Below are 23192 nucleotides of genomic sequence, written 5' to 3'. Positions count from 1 at the left end.
TTGAGTGAAAAGAAAATCAATGTAACAGCATTTCCTGTACTATTCCACCTTTTTCTGATTTGGGGATTTGCACGGAAACATGCCACTCCTAATGTTATTGGATGTTTTGTTTTTGACACATGCTGTGATCAATACTGTTCTTTTTAGTCATAGACAATGAAAAAGTCAACATATAAAATAAATGATCTTCTAAAACAACTAACAAGCAGATACTGGAGCAATGAAGAGGTTTTGAAACATTCAGATCAAATCTGAGCACTGCAAAAGCGTACATAAATGTATCATCATCATCTTTATGGAATCACCATGCTACTTCAATGCACTGATTCCTGACTCCAATCCTAGGCACGCAATGCAGTTTTTACTCTGCTCTAACACACCTGGAACTTATTATGGCCTTGAAAGCGAACCCTAATGTAATAGGGGCAATAGTGGCTCTAATATGACATGGGGGCGATAGGGAAATGAAGGGGCAACAGTGGTCTTGTGTGGAGTATCATCATTGTGATTGTATTGCCATGTTGCTTTAATGCAGTGATTCCCATCTTCCATCCTAGGGACGCTATGCAGTGTTTACTCTGCTCTAATACAGCTGACTCAACTCATTAGGGGCTTGATAATTAGCTGACTAGAAACTCTGGATGCCTCAGGGAGAGATAGTGAAGCACCCGCAGAGAAGCCTGTTGAAAAAGCTCTGGTTATAGGTGATTTTATTCTGCGACACATAAAAATAGCTGCTCCTTTAGGGGCACCAGCAGAAGTTAGTCATTTAGCAGGAGCCGGGATTTCGAGGGAACTTCAGCGTGTTAGATAACCAATGTCATTTCTTCAGGTATTCCATCCCAGAAACAAGATTTTAAAAAACACATCATACAAGCTGGAAGTGGTAGTCACACTCATACGGTCGCCATTTTGTGTTTCACCAAGCTACTCACCGGAGCACTGTTGGTGTTGGCGGTGATGGTTGGCGTGGTGCTGTCGTTGGCTGTTGGGTCGCTGTGTGTTTGTGTGGGTGTGTAGAGGGTCAGGGTGTGTTCCGGTACTCGGTTCTGTCCTGTGAAGTCCTGTGTGGGAAGGGCGTGGGGTGCGGCGAACTCTCCCGGAATACCGTTCTGTGGGGGTGGGGGGAACTGCGCCGGGGTGTAGGACTGAGCCATCGCATCCACTGGATTGGTCGCTTCTTGGTTACCCTGTAGACAAAACAATATGTTAACACCAGAGGAAAGAGGCTGTCCACCACTAGCAACAATCTCACACGTCCCTCCAGAGTAAATCTGCAGCCAAGATCATCTCAACAGCAACACCAACAAATATTCAATACTGACAAGCTGGACAAGCTTCACCTCCCAGCAATTCCAGTACCGCTGCCCAGGACCTGAGGGGGGTCCATGGAAGGCTGCTCTTGGATCTCTGACAGGATTCTCAGAGTTGAGCACACATTAAGAACACTCTCCAACACAAAGCACCAAATCTAGCCTGTACCAAAGTTGGGGAAACAGATAAAACAACTTTCTGACTCTAGGCAAGAACTTTACAGTGCCAGAGCATTCAGTTGACAAGTATAATCGTGAAAAGGTGCAAGAAAACGATTTTCAAACTATATTGAACAGACTGCGACACAAAGTGCTACATCATATTGAACAATTTCTACAGGGAATTACACACACAGACACAAAAACCTGAAATGAAAATCAAAATGATCCCACGCAAAAGTTTATATGACCTACGACTTGACATTTAATTTTCTAATTTGTTGTTTTTAAATATACATCCCTATAAAATGTGTTGTATGAAGTTAATTCCAGTCATTAAAGCTTCTGAAACTTTAAAATGCTGAAAATAATATGCTTAGCTTCCAAAATTACTACAAATACATCCACATGTGAGCAGTAATTTATGGACGAGAATAGAAAAGGCATGTCCCATTTTCTCCCCAATTTACAAGAACAAGTGCCCAATCCACTCATTAGGACTCCCCCTATCACTAGTGATGCCCCAACACCAGGAGGGTGAAGACTAGCACATGCCTCCTCCGGTACATGTGAAGTTAGAATACACCTCTTTTCAAACTGCTGTTGATGCAGCATTGCCGAGTAGCATCACAGTGTGCTCGGAGGAAAGCACAGCGACTCGGTTCTGATACATCAGCTCACAGATGGCTTTTGCTGATCGACATCACCCTTTAGAGTGATGTGAGGAAAGAGCGCTATCTACTGTACCCACCCAGAGAGAGCAAAGCCAATTATGCTCTCTCTGGGCTCTGGCAGCTGATGGCAAGCTGCATGAACGGCTCTTGAGGATTTTATGAGGATCTGTTGATCAGTAGAGATGGCACAATCAGGTTGCACTTTCTAAAGATTTAGTTAATCAGAATGCAGGCTACTAAAAGACTGAGCAGAAGTTAAAGAGTAAAAAAGGGACTATCTACTTGCTATAGGCTGCCTCTGCACAGTTTATTGATGTGACTTTTGGTTCACAAAGAACTCGCTTGTGGATATCAAATGAGAAGAAGCAGATCCACAAACAAAACTTGTAAGATAATAAAACTCTTAAAATGGGGTCAACTTGCTTTATCTTAACATCTTTAACATAATCAAATCATCCATTACAGTGCTCTCACTTCAGAACTTGAGGCGTGTTCAGTATGTGACAGCCTAAAGGTTTCTGTTTGGAATCAATACGTCCAAAGAACAGGGCTGTTTTGTTGTAGTGCACCTCGTTAAACTTCAGAAACAGCTATCAAACGCAATCAGAACAAGTCTCACAGAGTATTAGTGCGAGCCTTGATCAGCACTAAAGAACCGAGTCTGTGGAGAGGAACATTAGCACATTAACTCATTAGCTTTTAGGAGACTGTGAGATAAGAGACCTCTTTGACTGTTCGCTTTGATTTTTATGCAAAGTGAGATGAGATTAGACGATGGAAAGAATCCACTGAAGGCTGATCTATTTATTCTGTCCTTGTCCAATCTTTTCTCTCATACCTTTACCTGTTTTCCAGATATTTCATCTGCCTGTCTGTAGTTATTCTGATGGGTCTGATGGTGGAGTTATACAGTCTGTACAGCAGGTGGAACAGTGTGGCGTAGGGTCTTCAATCTAAATCACAACATGTATGGGTACAGGAAAAAATATGGACTGTTAGAGGCTCCCTGAGGAACAGCTTATTTACTACTGGTGTAGTGGATAACACCACTGCCCTTCATGTGACAGACTGGGGTTGAATTCCCCAAAGTGCCCTGCTATATTGATAAACGTCCTTGGGAGTCCTGAGGATATTCCCCTGTCTTTGTAACACAATTCCTGTAAAATGATAATAAATAAATAAATGCCAAATTCCACAACTGTAAATGAAAAGTGTGCTCTTCATGCATTTCTGTCACACATTTCCTCCACTGATTAACAACAAACCTCTTACTGGTTCATATATATAAAAAAAATATACTTAACAAAAGTACGAAAATGTAAATGCTAACACCCAGCCAGTGACCAAATTCAATGTGTGTTCTCATGTTCCCGTGGCGATTAAAACTCAGTATTCACCGAAGAAACAGAGAATAAATTATAGCGTATGTAAAAATAAAAGAGGGTACCAGCAAGACACTTGACTGAACAAAAGCATGGTGTGGCGCCTCATGTGGCTACCACTCAGAATTGCAGCTCTCACCTGCATTGCAATATGAAATGCATCATGACACAATTATGAGCCAATTATGTATGGGACTGATGTACGTTTCGGGCATTAGCATCACTTGACTGCGTGAGATATCCCTCCCTCCTTTTTTCTACTTGGCTCAGTAGTAGCTACTATGAGTATATTTTATTGGATGTACAGTAACAGGAATGGTGATTATTAATCCAAGTGTGTTGAGCTCCAGTGGTGTTGTGTTATGCCTGGTTTTCACTACAGGACTTTTGACTCGTGAGGTGTTTGTGCTGTTTGTGCTGTAATCAAGAGACTTTCTGTTGTTGTGATTTTTACACTACTGATTGATTGTCAAGATTAGGTCACAAATTATTATTTTTTTAAGGGCGAGAAATTGTAGACTGGTTGTTTTTCTAAAAACAAGTTTTGTCACAAGAACTAAGCAAGAACTAAACACACAGGAGAACTAGCGATGCCATGCAGAAGATACATTGGTCAAACACGTGGTACTCTCTCTCTGTGATCCTATTGGCTGACCCCATTGACTGCTCTTGACTTACAGTTGCCAACAGGTCAAAATAAACAACCTGCTTGATGCTAGATGCAGTGGCTTGATGAGCATCTTTCAGCTGTTCACACTACACGACTGAGCGAGTGCTAAGTGATCACTAATTTGCCTCCAGGCACAGGTTTTTTCATGCTGATCTTCAAAAAAACTGTAACTGGAAAATAAACTCTGTAGTGAGAACTCAAGTAATAAAAAAAACACCTGATCCTTCAGCATCCCTGTGCCAGTAGCAACCTATTCTTGCAGCCTGTTTTTGATTGTAGGTTCCTCTCGATGTTTCAGGAAATCTGCTGTAAAAATGAATACAGATACAGCAGAACTGACCTGAATCAATTTTCTTTTATTTTCTCTCTCTTCTTTTGCTCTTTTTTCTTCCTTCTTTTCTTTTTCACTGGCCTCTGTGTTTCCATTTTTGTCACCCCAGGGTCAAGTAGGCAAGTGAGTGAGGAAGTGGGAGAGGGGGAATGTAGGATGGGAAGCTCTGTGGATGACTGTGGATGACAGGGTCGTCTGATATTGAAATAATGGACGTTTTTCCGGGCTGCACATTGTGAAGTCAAGCAGTGGCCGGTGCTGGAGCGTGCAGGAGCACATGCCCTATCGCTCCACTGCTCTTAGTCCCCAGACTCTGTGTGTGTGTGTGTTTTTTTTTTCTAATGTTTATGCACAGTTTCAGAAAAACAAAAAAACAAAAACAGAGATAAACTCTGGTGGTAAACTCTGTAAACCTATGAGGGACTATAAAATACATATTTATACAGAGTGTGCAAAAATGTTTAATCCACTGTGAAAATTAGAGTTAAAAACAGTAAGTGTTTGTTTACTCAGTAACAAATTTATATTAAAACAGAAAAGAAAATATGGTGTTCATTAAAACCCCCTCCATAGCTCTCCTCATACAACCCCTGGCAAAAAGTATGGAATCACCAGTCTTGGATGAGCACTCCTTCAGACATTTCATTCTGTAAAACAAACTCTGATCAAAAACATGATACAATAATAAGGTCATTCCAAAGTGCAACTTGTTGGCTTTCAGGAACACTCAAAGAAATGAAGAAAAAACATTGTGGAAGTCAGTGAATGTTACTTTTATTGACCAACCACAGGGAAAAAAATATGGAATCACTCAATTCTGAGGAAAAAAGTATGGAATCATGAAAAACAGATAAACAAAAGATGATTCAAAATACATCACTAGTATTTAGTTGCACCACCTTTGGCTTTTATAACGGCTTTCAGTCTCTGAGGCATGGACTTGATGAGTGACAAACAGTATTCTGCATCAATTTGGTGCCAACTCTCTTTGATAGCAGTTGCCAGATCAGCTTTGCAGGTCGGAGCCTTCTTGTGGACCATTTTTTTCAATTTCCACCACAGGTTTTCAATTGGGTTGAGATCTGGACTATTTGCAGGCCATGACATCGACTGAATGTGTCTTTCTCCAAGGAATGCCTTCACTGTTTTTGCCCTATGGCACGATGCATTGTCATCTTGGAAAATTATTTCATTATCTCCAAACATCTGTTCAATTGAAGGGATGAGAAAACTGTCCAAAATGTCAATGTAAACTTGTGCATTGATAGAAGAATTAACCACAGTCATCTCCCCAGTGCCTTTGCCTGATATGCAGCCCCATATCATCAAGGACTGTGGAAATTTGGTTGTTTTCTTCAGGCAGGCCTCTTCATAAATCTCACTGGAACGGCACCAAACAAAAGTTCCAGCATCATCACCTTGTCCAATGCAGATTCTTGACTCATCACTGAAGATAACTTTCATCCAGTCATCCACAGTCCATGATTGCCTCTCCTTAGCCCACTGCAGTCTTGTTCTTTTATGTTTAGGTGTCAATGATGGTTTTCTTTTAGCTTTCCTGTATTGAAATCCCATTTCCCATCCCGCGATTTCTTACGGTTCGGTCACATACATTGGCTCCAGCTTCTTCCCATTTATGCTTCATCTGTTTAGTTGTACTTTTTCGGTTTTCAAGACAAATGGCCTTAAGTTGCTTGTCTTGACGCTTTGATGTCTTTCTCGGTCTACCAGTACGCTTGGCTTTAACAACCATTCCATGCTGTTTGTATTTGGTCCATATCTTGGATACAGCTGACTGTGAACAGCCCACATCTTTAGCAACCATGCGTGAAGAGTTACCTTCTTCAAGAAGTTTCACAATCCTCTCTTTTGTTTCAAGAGGCATTTCTCTTGTTGGAGCCATGGTTCTTGCCACTCAATTCGTCCAGCAGCCCTCCAAGGTGTCATGACTGCAGGTGTTTTTAACTGCAGACTTACGAGCAGATCTAATCTGAGGCAGGTGTCCATTTAGGGAAAGGAAATTGACTGGGTGTGTCCTTATTTTCTACCTTCAATTTGAGTGATTCCATACTTTTTTCCTCAGAATTGAGTGATTCCATATTTTTTTCCCTGTGGTTGGTCAATAAAAGTAACATTCACTGACTTCCACAATGTTTTTTCTTCATTTCTTTGAGTGTTCCTGAAAGCCAACAAGTTGCACTTTGGAATGACCTTATTATTGTATCATGTTTTTGATCAGAGTTTGTTTTACAGAATGAAATGTCTGAAGGAGTGCTCATCCAAGACTGGTGATTCCATACTTTTTGCCAGGGGTTGTAGGAGTCTAGTATTATTAAGGTTACACAACTTTACTCATATTCTTCTCCTTCTTCCATGTGTAAGGTGTCCTTTTTACAGCTTTTTGACCAGATGCACATTATTTTTATAAATGAAAATTGGACTAAAAATTAACTAAAAATTGTTAATTTTTTTCCATTAAGAATGAACAGGGTGCAAAAAGGATTCATTGTGCTGGAATTGTGAAAGAGTGGTGTGACCTTTTTTTTCTGAGGTGACTTTTCTTTGGCCAGGCAGTGTATCTCAGTGCAGACCCTGAGAGAAAAGCACTGTCATTTTGACCTGCTGTCATTTACTTGTTTTATATTCATCCCTTGTTTCACCCATATACTGCCATTCATTTTCACCCAAAGCAAATCCCAATCTATCCTCTCACCAACAGACGCCAAACTGCATATACTCCTTCAGTGCAAGTTCTCAAGCTCTACTCACCAGCCATACTGACCCACACTCATCTGTCTGATGTTTTATCATCCCTCATTCCTTACATTCAGCAGCACGAACTTTCTGCATTTCCTTCAGGAAGTTCACTTTTAGTTTATAGTAATTGTCCAATCAACACCTGGTTTGGCAAATGCAGTTAAAAAAGGTGAGCTGATAATGGAATTGAACACATTCACTGGGGCATCGTTTCATCTTGCAATATTAAAGCAATGTAAGACAACCTGGCAGATTCACATAAAAAAGGAGATTAAAGAATAACAACAATTTTAACATTTTATAAGAGTAAATACTGTTCTGTAAACACTGTAAATACTGAGTTTAACATCAGCTAATGAAGATATGCTCCAATATTATGGTAAAAGCATAAAAACCACACACACACACATACACACACACACACACACGCACACACAGGCTTTTAACGCCCCACTCTTGAACAGAGGGAGGGGTGGGGAGACACCATTACTGCCACAATCCAATAACACATTCCACACATCTCTCCAATCTAATTTCCACATCCACACCAGCGCCGGCCGACGCGTAATCCTTTCAGCAGGAAATACAGCTCTCACCCCAGCAGCCCTATAAACACATCAACTGACCACACAGCCCACTTCCTGCCTCAGAGAGAGAGAGAGAGAGAGAGAGAGAGAGAGAGAGAGAGAGAGAGAGAGAGAGCAAACAAGCACTGGCCCAAATATCACCCCGTAGCGACGGCGGTGTCTTCGTCTGAATCGAGGAGCTGTAACTCAGCCACAGATTTGGGCTAAAGTCCACAAATTCTGCAGAAGCATCTCACAGCCTGGACTTCCTGTAATCCAGAGTTCAAACACAACAGAAACTACAGCCTGACCATACACTCACCTGAATTACCAGTTTCATTCCAGTAAGTGTAATGTTCCACCAGTGAAAGTGCCGTTCATGTAAGAGGCACTACAACTCCATGTAACTAACAAATACAGTTCCTGTAGGCAACCAGTCTCTTCCAGCCAAAGCTGTCAATCAATATTTTTTTAGAAGTGTAACCTGAATAAAGCATGATGTAGCAGAATAAAGTTGAAAAAACATGGGTCAATATTAGCATAGAGAAAATAAATTGTATTTTTTGCACTGTAAGTAGCACCAAAAATCCCACAAATCGCCAGTCGTCTTATAATTCAGTGCCTCTTATGTATGAATTTTACAGCTTTATACAGGAGTTTCAGTTTAGTTCACTAATACAGAGGCTGCAGCTGCAGTAGCTGCTAACCGCGCTAAGCGCCAACTTTTTCGTCGTCCAGAAGTGATGGCATGTAGCCTGCTGTTAACCCCGGCTAGCACAGCTGAAGCAGCGTTAGCATTAGCCGGTAACTGCACAAAGGCTAATGCTGCTACACTCAGCCTTGGTGGAAAATCTGGAAATCTTTACTCACCTAAATAAAGAGTTGTCGTTTGACTTTAAAAGAAAACAGTTGATTTTTAAGAATTACAGTTTTGTTTACTTAGCATAGCTTAGCTTTACAGGTCTCGCCGCTGGGTGAATTAGAAGGAACCAGCCAGCAGAGGCATTCGACCTTTTGAGTGGGCATGAGCAACTGTGCAGGTGGGCTGTCCACCTAATCAAAAGTTAGAAACACTAATGGCAATTTCTGAGGACTAAAAAAAATGTCTTAACTTGGGTGGGCTAAACACATGTTTAGGTGGGCTGAGCCCACCCCTGCCTACAGCTTCCGCTGGCCTTGTCTGGTATCTCTCTCTCTTTTCCTCTGCCTCTCCCCCTCCCTCTCTCTTGTTTCACACAACGCTATCGTTTCTCCTGTAGATCAGACAGTGCGATCAGTGTTTAATCCGTGTTCGAGATTCCCAAGCTTTCACGAATTATCACCAGCTCATCACCCATAATCACGCTTAATAAGCCTTCTTATTAATGAGGAGAAGAGCACGGATCATTACAACTGTTAATATCCTCTCTCTCTCTCTCTCTCTCTCACACACACTATCAGTCGGTGTCTTTCTTTCAGTCTAAAAAGGAGTGTAGAGATTAAGGGATGGGCTGAGATAAAGGTGATGGTAAATCTGCCGTATCTCTCTGATCTCAATAGCAGGAATTAGTGAGTGATTAGTGAGTCACACTTACACTAACCCTTTACATCACACACACACACACACACACACACTAACACACACTGACACACATGCATAGTATAAAGCTGGATAAGGACCATGGAGAAGCCAGTTTACAGTGAAAACTTCATTCTCTCTTTATCATTTGTATGTGTGTGTGTGTGTGAGTGTGTCTCTGATGTGATGGTAATGAATTGGGTGTTTTGGCTGATCTGTGTGTTTCAATTGTTCCGACTGATAGTGGATCTCTTCACTAATCAGTTAATATAATATTCCTGATTAGATTCCACACACACACACTCACACACACCCAAACACACACACACACACACACACAAAGATAGACTCACACTCCCTCTGTGCTGTTTTATGAGGCCTAATTTGATAATCACATCTTGACAACCACTCGAGCTGTCTTAATTTGTCTCTCATTCTTTCTCTCCCTCTCTCTCTCTCTCTCTCTCTCTCTCTCTCTCTCTCTCTCTAATATCCATCTACTGTTCTCCCCTTTACACTCTAAATGTGTTTTTTTTGATTATATGGAGTTTTTTGGTTATATATATATATATATATATATATATATATATATATATATATATATATATATATATATATATATATATATATATAGCTAAAAGAACCATGGTATTTTGTCTGGTTTAAGGTTCTTTACACGAAGAACTCTTGCAAATGGTTCTATGAAATCAATGAAAGTTCTGAATAAAGGTTCTATGAAAGTCAAAAAACTATTATTTCAGCTCTTTACACTAATGCAAAATTCACACCACTATTTAACTTCCACTGTAGTCAGATGAATGTCCTTTTTTACACTACACAACATCAAACATACAAGTTGCATGTGGAGCAAAACCACACAGAAGGCAAATAAAAGAATATACAGTACCAGTCAAAAGTCTCAGGGCTATAGGGCCAGCAGACTGAGGGACAGCTCCATCCACCAGGCTGTGAGGATGCTCAACTCTCTCCCTGCTCTCTCTATCCCCACTTTTCAAAAACTGACATGCACTCACATACCCCATACCTGCACTACTGCTTACACTTGCACTGCCATACCCACTTCAATTCCCCCTACAACTGTGTCATTTAAAGAACTATGTGCATTCATTCACTTTACCAGACTTAAGCTCAATCACCTCTATATTTGCATGCTGTATAATGTTTTACAGGTACTGTCCCTCTTTAATCCCCCTCCTATCATACCTAACTGGTACACCGTCACTCTAATATTGCACCATTGTCTTGTCTCTCTTGTCTCATGCATGTCTATATGTGTGACCTTGCTGTATTGTACATTTGATTTCATTCTTTTATTAAGTATAATGTTACTTTGCTGTACTTTAGTCTAATACCTTTTTGTTTTATTACAGTAAATTTTGGGAAGGAGAGTAACTTCAGTAATTTCAATCCTCTGTATTTTGCTGTACATATGCAGTATTGACAATAAACTTCTCAACTCAAACTTAAAATTTCAGTTGAATGGTTAGTTTGGAGGATAGGGTCAGATCAGGTAGCTAGGTAGCCTGATCAGTGTTTATGGAGATTAGGGTCAGAGTCAAAATCAGGTGAAAAAGCTTGCACTCTTACACTAAAGCCTCATAAACATTAACATAAGCAATGCTACCTTATGCAGATTTATTATATGCTTATATGCTTTTGCTTATATGGTTTCTGACACTTTCTTTCACTTTATGTTTTTAAGAACATTCACTGAAGTAACAGATAACGCTCTGCAAACTTTAAACTGTTTAAAGTGAGGGGGGAGCGGTGCTGAACTAACGCTTTAATGAGCGCTTGTTTACAAAAACGCTTCGTCACAGAGGTGTTTTACTGATGACTCCAGGCAGATGTTCCCGTTATAGTTCTCCTGTGTTCTTCCTTTTTTTCTTAAATTGCTGTTTTAATACTTTAAAACAAATAAACCTCCACAGCGTCTGGCCTGCTTCCTGAACACTGTCAAATTAATTGAATTTTCCATTTTTTTGTTTTTTTACAAAATTCATATCTATTTGGATTCCTCACACCAGGCCAGAATAATTGGTCCCCTTTGCCAGTATCTTCTCAGCGGCGAAAAACAAACACGAGCAATTACGAGTGTTTTTCTCTTCGGCGCACAGGAAGAGAGGAATCACTGCGAGTTTGGAGAACAGCGTGTTGCAGCTCGTTTAGGACGTGTTTAAAAGTGTTCTGTGAGATAATAATTATGTAGCAGTGCTGTATGTGTGTCTGTAAAAAAGATTTTTTTTTTCAGAACTTTGTTATAATTTATGTTCGATAAAAGATTTTTCTCCAAATATTTCTCATTTTTGCCACTTGCAACATGGTGGTACAAAGTGTGAAAACAAGTATGTGCCTCTTGGAGCTTCACAAGTAATTATTATTTATTTATTTATTTTTTTTTTTTTTTAGAAATAATGAATATGGTTGTGTTATCTGGGACTCTTGGAGACTTTGGGATACAGTGGTATGAAAAGGTTTGGGCAACCCTGATCATTTCATGATTTTGCTTTATAAATCATTGGTTGTTGTTCCTCTTTGTGTGTTGTACTTGTTCCTCTGCATGAATGCTTATAAAGATTTTGAGCAGTGTTTAGTGTTCAGGGTCGTTGTCTTGTTGAAGTATGCAGCCCCGGCTCAACTTGGACTGGAATCCATGAGACCCTCAACTTTAACAAGATTCCCAGTACCTGCACTGATCACACAGCCCCACAGCACGATGAACCACCACCAAATTTAACTGTGGGGAGCAGTAAAGTGTTTGTCTTTGTAATGCTGTGTTCTTTTTCCACCATGAATTCCACCCGCCAAATAACTAAATTTTAGATTTATTAGTCCACAGCACCTTATTCCAAAATGAAGCTGGCTTGTTCAAATGTGCTTTAGCTTTAGCATACCTCAAGTGGGTCTGTATAGGCCAGAAAGTTTTGTTTATGGGTTCCATGTTGGCTCCCTCTGGGTTAAACACTGAACATGGGGCCTAGATCTCTATGAGGGATTCTGGTGGGCTGTAATGATGGAGCAATTTGGGAAGCCCAAGTGAACACACAGTGACAGTCTTAATAACAACACCTGAAACCCATCCATGTGATCATCACATTAGAATGTTGGCTGAATGCTGTTGAACTTATTCAAAACATGGGATCATTCACAACACTGGTAGAACTAGCTAGTGCTGAAATTTAACACAACTAAAAAACCATCTTCCCCAAAATGTTGGACGGTCAGCAGAAGTTTCACAGTGAGCTAGTCTTTATAAGAATGGCTGTCAAACCTGACCAGAGCTCCTCCACAATGAGTTAACCAAAGCAGACAGAAAGCCACTGTCAGCTTTATGAGAATACTTTATCTCAGAGTCTGTAGCCGCCCACTCCAATAATCCCCTTTAACCTCAGACATGGACTACAGCTAAAGCTAAAGCTAATGCTTCAGCTTGATTTCCTCAAGGACCTCAGTCCCACTTTACCCTGATGGACTTCTGAAGGATAGAGGCAGTGTCTTTCAGTGGGGAGAGAGAGAGAGTGGAGAGGGATAATGGAGAGTGAAAGAGAGAAGGAATCGATACTCAGTCTTCACTGGGATTCCCTGTGGTCTTGTCTATGTGGGTGGTGTTTAGTTCTATCCAAATGGAGGCGGCCAATCAACTCTTAGGGAGCCACCTGTCTGTTATATACCTTTAAACCCACCCTTACTCCTACACACACTAAATACAGGATTGAGCTCTGCGTCTGAGAGGCTACACTGATAGCTGTCCATTCCACTGGCCATTTCCCATTAATTCTCCCAATTAATTACGCTAATGATGATGCTGATGACAATGCTAACGATATTGATATGCCTCTAATGAGTGACCTGTGAAACAGAATTTCTCCTCTACCTGTGAAAATGATTAAAAAAAATGATTCATCTTATCTTGATTATTACGTTTTATTACGTAATGTTACAGAATAGCTTTTACATTTCATCAGAAAATATGTAAAGGTGTTGAAATGAATCTCCAGTGGAAAAAAATCAAAAGATGGTCAAAAGAAGTCACCACCTGGGATTTAAGTAAGTAAATGATGTGGGGTTGATGCTGCAGTTGGTCAGGTCTAGGTTCAGCAACAGTATGTGCTGAAAGAATGATGTCAGCTGACTACCTGAATATACTGAATATAGATCAGGTTATTCCATCAATGGATTCTGAATGAGTGATTCAGGGAGCATGAGATCATCATTTTCACACATGGATTGAGAGAGTTCACCACAGAGTCCAGATCTTAACCTCATTGAGAATCTTTGGGATGTGCTGGAGAAGACTTTGTGCAGTGGTCAGACACTACCATCATCAATGCTGCAATATCTTGGTGAAAAATTGAAATAAATCTTGTGACATTGCAGAAGCTTATTGAAACCATGACACAGTGAATGTGTGCTGCAATGAAAGATAAAAGCGGTCCAATAAAATAGTGTGTGACCATTTTTTTTTGGTGGCGACTTTTTTTTGGCCAGGCAGTGTATCTTCTGAAAAAAAAAAATATATATATAAATCCACTTACAGTAAACACTGAACAGGCAGCCTCTCCAATTTAATTTTTTAGTTTTTTTGGAATCCAACCTTTTCAAAATGAAAATATCTAATTTTACAGCAGAAAAAAGGATTTATGAATATCTTATGGAGACTTATGAAGTCACACTGTGGATCTCTGGATGCATCCTTTACACCCACTGTGCTTTTGACCAGACAATGCCTCAAGTTACAACCCACCTCCTGGGATGTGTGTCATCAGAACTCGGCCCCCAATTGGTCCACATACTCGAGTGAAATGCCTTTGGGAAGCTTTTATTCTGTGCTTTCCAAAGAGGAGTGTTTCTTTGGCGTGTATTTTAAAAGCGTTTTTTCTACATTATCATATATTTTTGCATGTTCTCCAAGAACTCTTTACACAAATGAGGATTGCTAAGAATTGGACTGAAGGAAAAACACTAGTCTGGTGTTGTTTTGAAGGACACAGTTTGGAGTAAGTGGTGGTGTGATCTGTGCGTGTTTGCTCCATGTTGTGTAGAGGAGGAGCTGCTAAACGCAACTACTTTGCTTTCTGAGAGAGAAAACTATTGTTTTCTATTGTTGTAACCTATTCTTTTCATTCTAATTCAATAATAGTATGATTTAGAGTTTAATTGCTTGCAGCATTATAATCCTGAGAGTCAAAGTTTGATTTAGGTACAATTATGTTCCACTTGGCAAAATATGGCTTCATAAAAAATATGATTATTCATAGTGTAGATAATCTATATTTTTTAAACTTTCATTGCAAGGTATTTTGTGACCAAAATATTTATTTTTTAGAAAGAAATGATGGCAATAGGCAAAAGCATTTAGAGGTTCTAAGCTTTAAGATGTTATCCTGGTTGCCTATATTGACTGTGTAGTCATTCAGATAATTACAGAAATATTCAATGAACAAATTGACAGATTTCTGGCTCGCCGTCAAAGCAAGGCATATAAAGATGCTTTAAAAAGATGTGTGTGTGTGTGTGTGTGTGTGTGTTTGTTTCTCTCCTCCTGGCTCCCCTAAAATTGGCCTGAATGCAGCATGAGGTGCAGCCCTCTCACGACCCAATAAACAACAAGCACCATCTTAACAGTGAAGCATGGGGGTGATAGCATCAATAGCTGGAGGCTTTTTTGCTGTGAAAAAAGCATGTAAACAGTAAATATTCTGGGCATCTATGCTAATGCTATCTGTGTGAACATGGATCTGGAAGCTGTGCATGTCTCTGTTTTATCTTTCTAAGTCTTTCTCAGATGTTGCACTGATGTTTCAGACATGTTTTTTGGGGAGTTTTTCTTCTCTGAAGCTCAGTTTGGGGCCGCTGGTGACTGACCTCAATGCACGAGTTACAAACACATCGAGAAGGGGGAGGAGGAGGAGGAGGAGGAGGAGGGGCTAAAGAAGCTGCCTCATAAAAGCTTAAAAAGATGATGAAGAAAAAGGCAGAAAGCAGGAGGAGAGAGAGAGAGAAAGAGAGAAAAAGAAAGAGGGAGAGGGGATGTAAGGTCATGCAGGAAGGGTGCGAGAGTGAGAGAGTGCGTGTGGAGACAGAGACAGAAATAAAGAGTGAACTGAGGAAGAACAAAGAAAGAGCTGAGAGATAAGAGAAAGAGAGTGAGAGTGTGAGTGTGTGTGTGTGTGTGTGTGTGTGTGTGTGGGGGGGAGGCTATGTGAATCTAAAGAGGAGTGCTGTTCCATGTTGGGCTGGAGGCTGTTCTTTAATTGGGGATAGCCTTGGCCGTTTTGTTTACGCATTTGTGTGTGTGTCTGTGTGTGTGTGTGTGTGTGTGTCTGTGTGTGTGTGTGTGTTTGAGCAGGGATGCTTCTATCCCATTTAAAGTGCGTCCTGTTCTCAGCATGGTTCATTAAAACACAAACAGTCCCTCAGTCAGTCGGGGGACCGCGGGAGACAGGAAACAACAGAGCAGGAGAGGAAAACAGAAAGTGATGAGGAGAAGAGAGATAAAGAGCATTTAGCCTCCAAACCTAAATCACACACACACACACACACACACACACATATATATATGCAACTTTGGAAAAACCTCTGGAATATAATCAAGAGGAAGATGGATGATCACAAGCCATCAAACCAAGCTGAACTGCTTGAATTTTTGCACCAGGAGTGGCATAAAGTTATCCAAAAGCAGTGTGTAAGACTGGTGGAGAAGAACAAGATGCCAAGATGCATGAAAACTGTAAATACTGAAGCAGATCATGAGCCCCTCCCTTCAAAAACTGGGCCGCAGGGCAACACCAAACACACCTCCTGGATGACAACTGCCATGCTAAAGAAACTGATGATAATGGTGGAACCCTATTGAGCACCTGTGGGGCATCCTCAAACAGAAGGTCGAAGAGCACAAGGTCTCTAACCTTCACCAGCTCAGTGATGTCAACACTGAGTACTTTACATTGTAACTGTCATATCTTTAGTGTTGTGTCATGAAAAAATACAATCAGATTCTTTGATCAAATTTGAGAATAAAATACTCCTAAATTAGCAAATACCAGGAACTATGGGTTTATTGGTGTCAGTTTCACACATTTGGACCACCAATAAGAAATGATGTACAACAAAAGGTACATAGCTAAGCTCACTTCTGTCTCTTTAAACACATAAACTGACTGCAAATTTTCCAAGTGTGACATATTCCAGTGTGGTAAAAAAGCAATAAACTATAATGAACTGTCATAAATGAGAATAGTTCTGCTCCTGGTAAAATATGCTAAATAGAATATACTAGAACTACACTACACTGACGCCTTGTGTAACATAAGCTTATAAGAAAAAATACATAAAAAAAAGTCAAATATTAAAAAATGATTTTTAACACCACACATTGGTAACATATCACAAATGAAAGCAATATGATGTATTACCATATTGATATATGTATCACACCGTCCAAAGGTTCTTTGTGTATATGTGTGGTATTTTATATATAAGGACCTCTAGAAATCCACATTTGCAATAACTTTTTAGGCTTTTATGGGGCTACTTCTTTAGCCCCTCCTCCTCCTGTGTGTGTGTGTGTATGTGTGTTTGTGGCATTTAGCTGACTAATGTATTGCCACTACTTGCAGTGTCCAAGGCATTTAGTCACCCAGGCCACGAAGTCTCCCTGACAGGTAGTGCTGTTATTAGGGCTGAACGATTAATTGCATTTGCGATCATCTCGCGATATTTTAAAACGCGATTCTCTAACCGCACTGGCTGCGATCTGACTGGTCACGTGACTTGGGAGCGAGCCAAGCCGAGGACGAGCGGAGCATACCCGAGCAGAAGGCAGGGAGGTGGAGAAGTGAAGTCAACACAGCGCACTTTAGGGCGTTTTCACACCAGCACTATTTGGTCCGGTTAAAACGAACTCTGGTCCGTTTGTAACTTTAGTGCGGTTCGATTGAGCAGGTGTAAAAACAGTAATCGCACTCAGGTGCGGATCAAAAGAACCGGACCGAGACCAGCTAGAGGAGGTGGTCTCGGTCCGGTACCAAACGAACTCTGGAGCGGTTCGCTTGTGGTGAGAACGTGATCCGGTCTCGTTTGGATCCAGCTATTAAATATAAGCCATTTATTTGAGCTAAACTGCTGATAAAGCAAGCACAGTTTAAACTGATATATTAGCCAGATAACGCTAATTACCACAGCTGTGAACAAACACTGTGTCCATGCACGCGCTGCATTCACTGCTCTGTTTATTATGTATAAATCTGCGCTGCATTCACAGCTCACAGCCGCGTGACTCTGTTTATTATGTATAAATCTGCGCTGCACGCAGAAACACTGTGTTTGAAAGTGCAGCGTTTCAGCGTTCAGTGTTAAAGCACAGATATTTGCGCTGGAACACAAAATCTTCTCGCTGTATTTACTTTTTTCGTATATTTATATTTAATGTACTCCCGTGTCAGACAGCTCTGACCAATCAGAGGACACAGGCTGCTCGCGTGGTTTATTGATGCGCATTTTGGTGCGTTTACATTTATGCCTATGGGAAACCAGACCGAACAGAGCGAGAAAACGCTCCAAGTAAACGAACTCATTAGAAACGAACTACAGGTGTGAACACGCCCTTGTTGCACAATGGCTTCAGGCTCGAAGGAACACATCAGTTGTGTAGAATTACTTTGGCTTTAAAAAAGAAGATGCTGCTCAACGTCAGGTACTTTGCTAAACGTGCCTTGCTACTGTTGCTACGACGCGAGGTAACACTACAAACCTTTTTCAGCATTTAAAAAAACACCACAAAGCCTCGTGTGGTATTTGCAAGGCTAAAATGCCAACGACCAGTGCTGCATCTTCAAATACAGAAAATAACGAGTTGGTTAAAGCAGATTCTCTTTATGTTTTTTGCACTTTAATTTTTCATGATGTTACTAGCTGGTGAGCAGTAAGTTAAATTTTGTATATCTATTGTTTTTCCTAATTAAAAAAAAATGGTGAAAAGGAAAAGCTATTTATCTATTTATTTTTCTATAAAAAAAACAAATGGTGAAAAGGAAAAGCATAGATTTTTTTGCTTTATTGTTATCTGTGCTTTAAGTAAATCTGACATTGTTTATTATTAAACAGATTGATTTATTGCTTCTGTTGTTGAAAAATACTTGAGAAGACAAAAAAATCGCATTTTAAATCGCAATCGCAATTTATAGATAAAAAATTGCAATTAGATTATTTTCCAAAATCGTTCAGCCCTAGCTGTTATCCACTGTGCCACACCAACCATAAGATTTATTCACATATTTACTGACTGATTTCAGCATTCAACATTTACTGTTTAAAACTCCCCCACAGCAGAGACCATCACTACATGTAGCCCATCCAGATCCCCACACTGCCCTCAGAGCAGCACATCACTGCTGAAAGATCACATGAAGATCTGATTACTGTAAACCCCAGCTTTTGGTCACGTTTCAGTTCCCATATAAATGAACAGATATTTTGAGCACACTGAACACAATGTGATGATACAGTATGATGCATACACACACACACACACACACACACACACACAAAACAAAAAAAATACTCAGTCCAGTCCTAAATCAAACAAGCAAAGCATGATAAGGAAGAAGAGGTATGGAGAGCTGCCTTTAACACTCAATCAGACCCCCATAAACATAACTGCTTATTGCACGAATACACACACACACACAGAGAGAGAGAGAGAGAGAGAGAGAGAGAGAGAGGGAATCTTGTGTATAAGCCAGGACACACACCATTTATTTTCTCCAATTAAATCTCTTTAATTGGATTGAGGGCTGGCACCTGGTTTACACTCTGTCAGCCACGCAGTCCACAATAACTGATGCCAGAGCCGCAGTGTGTGTGTGTGTGTGTGTGTGTGTGGGTGCGTGTGTGTGTGTGTGAGGGTGGCAGTATCTGCAGAATGTCTCAGTACTGCACAGTTTCACTCTGATCAATTCATCAATGTCTGCCCCCTAGTCCTCCCTCTTCTCTCTTTTTCTTCTCTCGCTCACTCTTTCTCTATCTCTCTTTCTCTCTCTCTCTCTCTCTCTCTCACTCTCTCTCTCTCTCTCACTCTTTCTCTCTCTATCTCTCTCTCTCCACAGTGCTTAGCTGTTGGTGGTTTAGAAGGTTGTGAGAACTGAAGAATGAGCTTTTCTAATGATATCTAAAAAAAGAAGCAGAATATTACAAGATCTCTTCTCTTCTCTTCTATATTTGTATTCGCTTCTATTTCTCATCCCCCTTTTCTTCTTTTACCCTTTTACTCTTTTTTCTTCTAACTTTTTCTTCTCACTTCTCTTTATCTCTTTCTTGTATTTTGTATCTTTTTTTTTTTTACCAGATTTCCTTGAAGCTGCTTTGTTTTCATCCTCATTCATAAAAGTCAATTTATAAATAAATTACCTTCTGTCTTACATTTGTCTGCTCTTGTTTGTATTCCATTCTTTCATTTTGTTTGTATCTCCCCTTATTTACTCTTCCATTCTCTTTTCTTTTTCTCTTTCTGCTGTTCTCTCTTCTCCTCTGTGTAGTGTTGTGTTGTTCTTTTTAAGGGTGTAAATTACATACTGGGTTTTGTGAGAGTGCAGCATCTGATCTGACATGATGTGTTTAATGTTTTTTTTGGTGGTTGTTTAACAGAGCTGTAATCTTCTACCTATTGTAAATTATCTACCAGTACACTAATGTACAGGTTGTGTATAGGTATGAATGTGTGCTTCTGAGGAGAAGAGTGTGTGTAGAAATAAAGGAGAGAAGAAGGGAGAAGAAAGCAGAGTGTCAGTTCTAGTAAAACAGGAGAGGGCGGGTGGGGGGTGAGGAGGAGCTCTAAATAGCCGAGGTGTCTGACATGTGTCACGGCGGAGTTTCGATCGGGTCGTCCCTCCTGCTCTAATGACCGGCGGCATGGTCGTCTGAGAGAGAAAATTACTCGCTGAAAAGCAATTGACTGACCCCCGTCATTCCTCACAGATCCACTGACCCGTGAATATTTCATTATAGAGCAGAGCGTGAGGTGCATACCAATGTGTGTGTGTGTGTGTGTGTGTTCAGGGGGGTCATGGCTTTTACGGACACTTATTTAAACTGGTTTACCTGTGTGTGTGTGTGTGTGTCTATCCTGAAAGTGTGCAGTTTTCTCTCTCTAAACTTTATCTGGATCACATCCCCGAGCAGTGATACAGGCTGCAGGACCGGCTGCTCCGGGCTTTACCTCCGAGCGCTCTCCTGACCGCAGTGCAGCCGTCGCATTTACACTCGCAGGTATGATGCAACGGGAACAGAGGGATTACGGGCAGGAAGTGAAGCTGATCACAGCTCAGTGCCCTATAGGAGCTAATGGAGGAGAGATTCTGCAGAGGGGGCTTTCGGAAGACGTGGACATCTATTAGTGAAATGTCCTCGCTCGTTCCGCTCTGAGGGGGTTTAGGGCTTAAAGATTGGAAGCTTGGAGACCCTCTGGGGGGAGTTTACACACCACTGCCGCACAAACACATAAAACCCACCACTATCATCTCAACATCTGGGTTTAAAGGGTCTGTGTGGAAAAGTGAGGAGTGAGTGAGTGCAGAACCTCTGCGGAAAGAGAGAGAGAGAGAGACATACATACATAGAGTGAGAGAGCACCCCCTCTCTAGAAGACATGAAGAGGAGAGAAAAAGAAGAGTATAGAGAAGAGAGGAAAAGAAGGAGAAGAGATGGGTGGAAAAGGAGAGATGCTGAGGCAGCAGTACATTCAGAGCTGCAGCTCAGGCAGAAACAGGCCAAACAGGAACAGAGGGACCGAGACAATGACTCAATGAGTGTGTGTGTGTGTGTGTGGGTGTGTGTGTGTGTGTGTGTGTGTGTGTGTGCTGTACAACAGAAATTCAATTATATCCCCCACTTATCTTATTCATATCTAATTCACACTCATGTGAACAGGGATTAGGAATATTGCTGTAAATAGACAGAGTGTGCAGGGATTAGGAATACTGTTGTGAATGGACAGAGTGTACTGGGATTAGGAATACTGTTGTGAATGGACAGAGTGTACTGGGATTAGGAATACTGTTGTGAATGGAGAGAGTGTACAGGGATTAGGAATACTGTGGTGAATGGAGAGAGTGTACAGGGATTAGGAATATTGCTGTGAATGGAGAGAGTGTACAGGGATTAGGAATATTGTGGTGAATGGACAGAGTGCACAGGGATTAGGAATATTGCTGTGAATGGAGAGAGTGTACAGGGATTAGGAATATTGTTGTGAATGGAGAGAGTGTACAGGGATTAGGAATATTGTGGTGAATGGACAGAGTGCACAGGGATTAGGAATATTGTGGTGAATGGACAGAGTGCACAGGGATTAGGAATATTGCTGTGAATGGAGAGAGTGTACAGGGATTAGGAATATTGTTGTGAATGGAGAGAGTGTACAGGGATTAGGAATATTGTGGTGAATGGACAGAGTGCACAGGGATTAGGAATAAAACATCTGAAATGTATTACTGCAGTAATGAGAGGAAAAGCTACTGAATTTAGGCCAAGTAGTTGTTTCGACCAACATAACTGATTAAAAATGAAGAGTGAGAGGAGTAGCATTGAGGACAGCAGTGAGAGAGAGAGAGAGAGAGAGAGAGAGAGAGAGAGAGAGAGAATTTACAGTTCTTGAAAGATGTCCTTATTTCAACCCCTTATTTAAAAATTACTGTTTGGTTTTTTTTCTCATCGCTTTACATAAAGACTGAACAATCTGATGACTTAGTTTATATAGACATTTATTATGGGTTCTGTTGACTTATGTTGTTCTGGCAAGCAATATTCTTACTAAATACAGTTGTGTGTGTGTGTGAGAGAGAGAGAGAGAGAGAGAGAGAGAGAAAGAGAGAGAGATAGAAAGGGAGAAAGAGAGGGAGGGAGAGAGCAAAAGTCCCAATATCTATTTAGCTAGCTAGTTGCATTTTGTGTATGTATATTAGTGGTGTCAGTGTTAATGCATAACATTTTATGTTTATATTTTTAACAGTAGTAGTTGTTGTAACTTTCAGTTACTGCAATTAATTACAGCTAATATTGTAATTTAGAGTATTTATTTGCAAAAAAACAAGAAATTATCAAAATTACAAAAAGATGCAGAGCTTTCAGACCTCAAATAATGTAAGGAAAACAATGTGTTTCTGCAGGCTCTCCACCAGTCTTTCACACTGGTGATCGTATTCCACTCCTGGCACAGAAATTTAAGCAGTTCAGCTTTGTTTGATGGCTTGTGACCATCTATTTTACTCTTGATTACATTCCAGATGTTTTCAGAGAGGTTTAGGGCTGAAAATACTGCTGTCCATAACAGAGTCTTAATCTGGCATTGTCCTGCTGGATAAAACATGGGGTTGAGGAACATTGCCAGAGCAATGGCTGCAAGACACTGTGGCTTTCCATGCCTCCATCTATCCATTAGACGAGCAGGTGTTGGGCAAAGGTGAAACTTGGACTAATCAGGAGATGATCTTTTTGTAGGTCACTGGATGTCATTTTGCGGTTGCTGACATTCAAATAAGTTGAGAGTAAAATAATCTGCAATATAATCCAGAGGAAGGTGGATTGTCACAAGGTCACCCAAAAGCATTGTGAAAGACTGGTGGAGAACATGCCATCAAGAAAGCAAGAAATTCAGGGTCCTTTCACTAAATGTTGCTGTATGATCTCAAAACATTAAAACTTTAGAATTTTTGTTTCAAAATGAATATAAACTTTTCTTTGCATTATTTGAGAAATGCCGTCAGT

The 23192-nt window shown here is 40.6% G+C and overlaps 1 protein-coding gene across 5 annotated transcripts in view; it reads right to left on the bottom strand.

The window, feature by feature from the left end:
- LOC103045208 (RNA binding protein fox-1 homolog 3) overlaps window positions 1–23192 on the bottom strand; it is a 319394-nt gene that overhangs the window by 65325 nt on the left and 230877 nt on the right. For all 5 annotated transcript variants that reach the window (XM_049476121.1, XM_049476118.1, XM_049476120.1 and 2 more), the window contains one exon: window positions 936–1190. In XM_049476121.1, coding sequence (XP_049332078.1) covers window positions 936–1190 — 255 coding nt within the window. The remainder of the gene's footprint in view (window positions 1–935; window positions 1191–23192) is intronic.

Source organism: Astyanax mexicanus, chromosome 3 (genome assembly GCF_023375975.1).
Source record: "Astyanax mexicanus isolate ESR-SI-001 chromosome 3, AstMex3_surface, whole genome shotgun sequence".
NCBI lineage: Eukaryota > Metazoa > Chordata > Actinopteri > Characiformes > Acestrorhamphidae > Astyanax > Astyanax mexicanus.
Note: the sequence above shows the minus strand (reverse complement) of the source record. Positions and strands in the feature narration are given on the sequence as shown.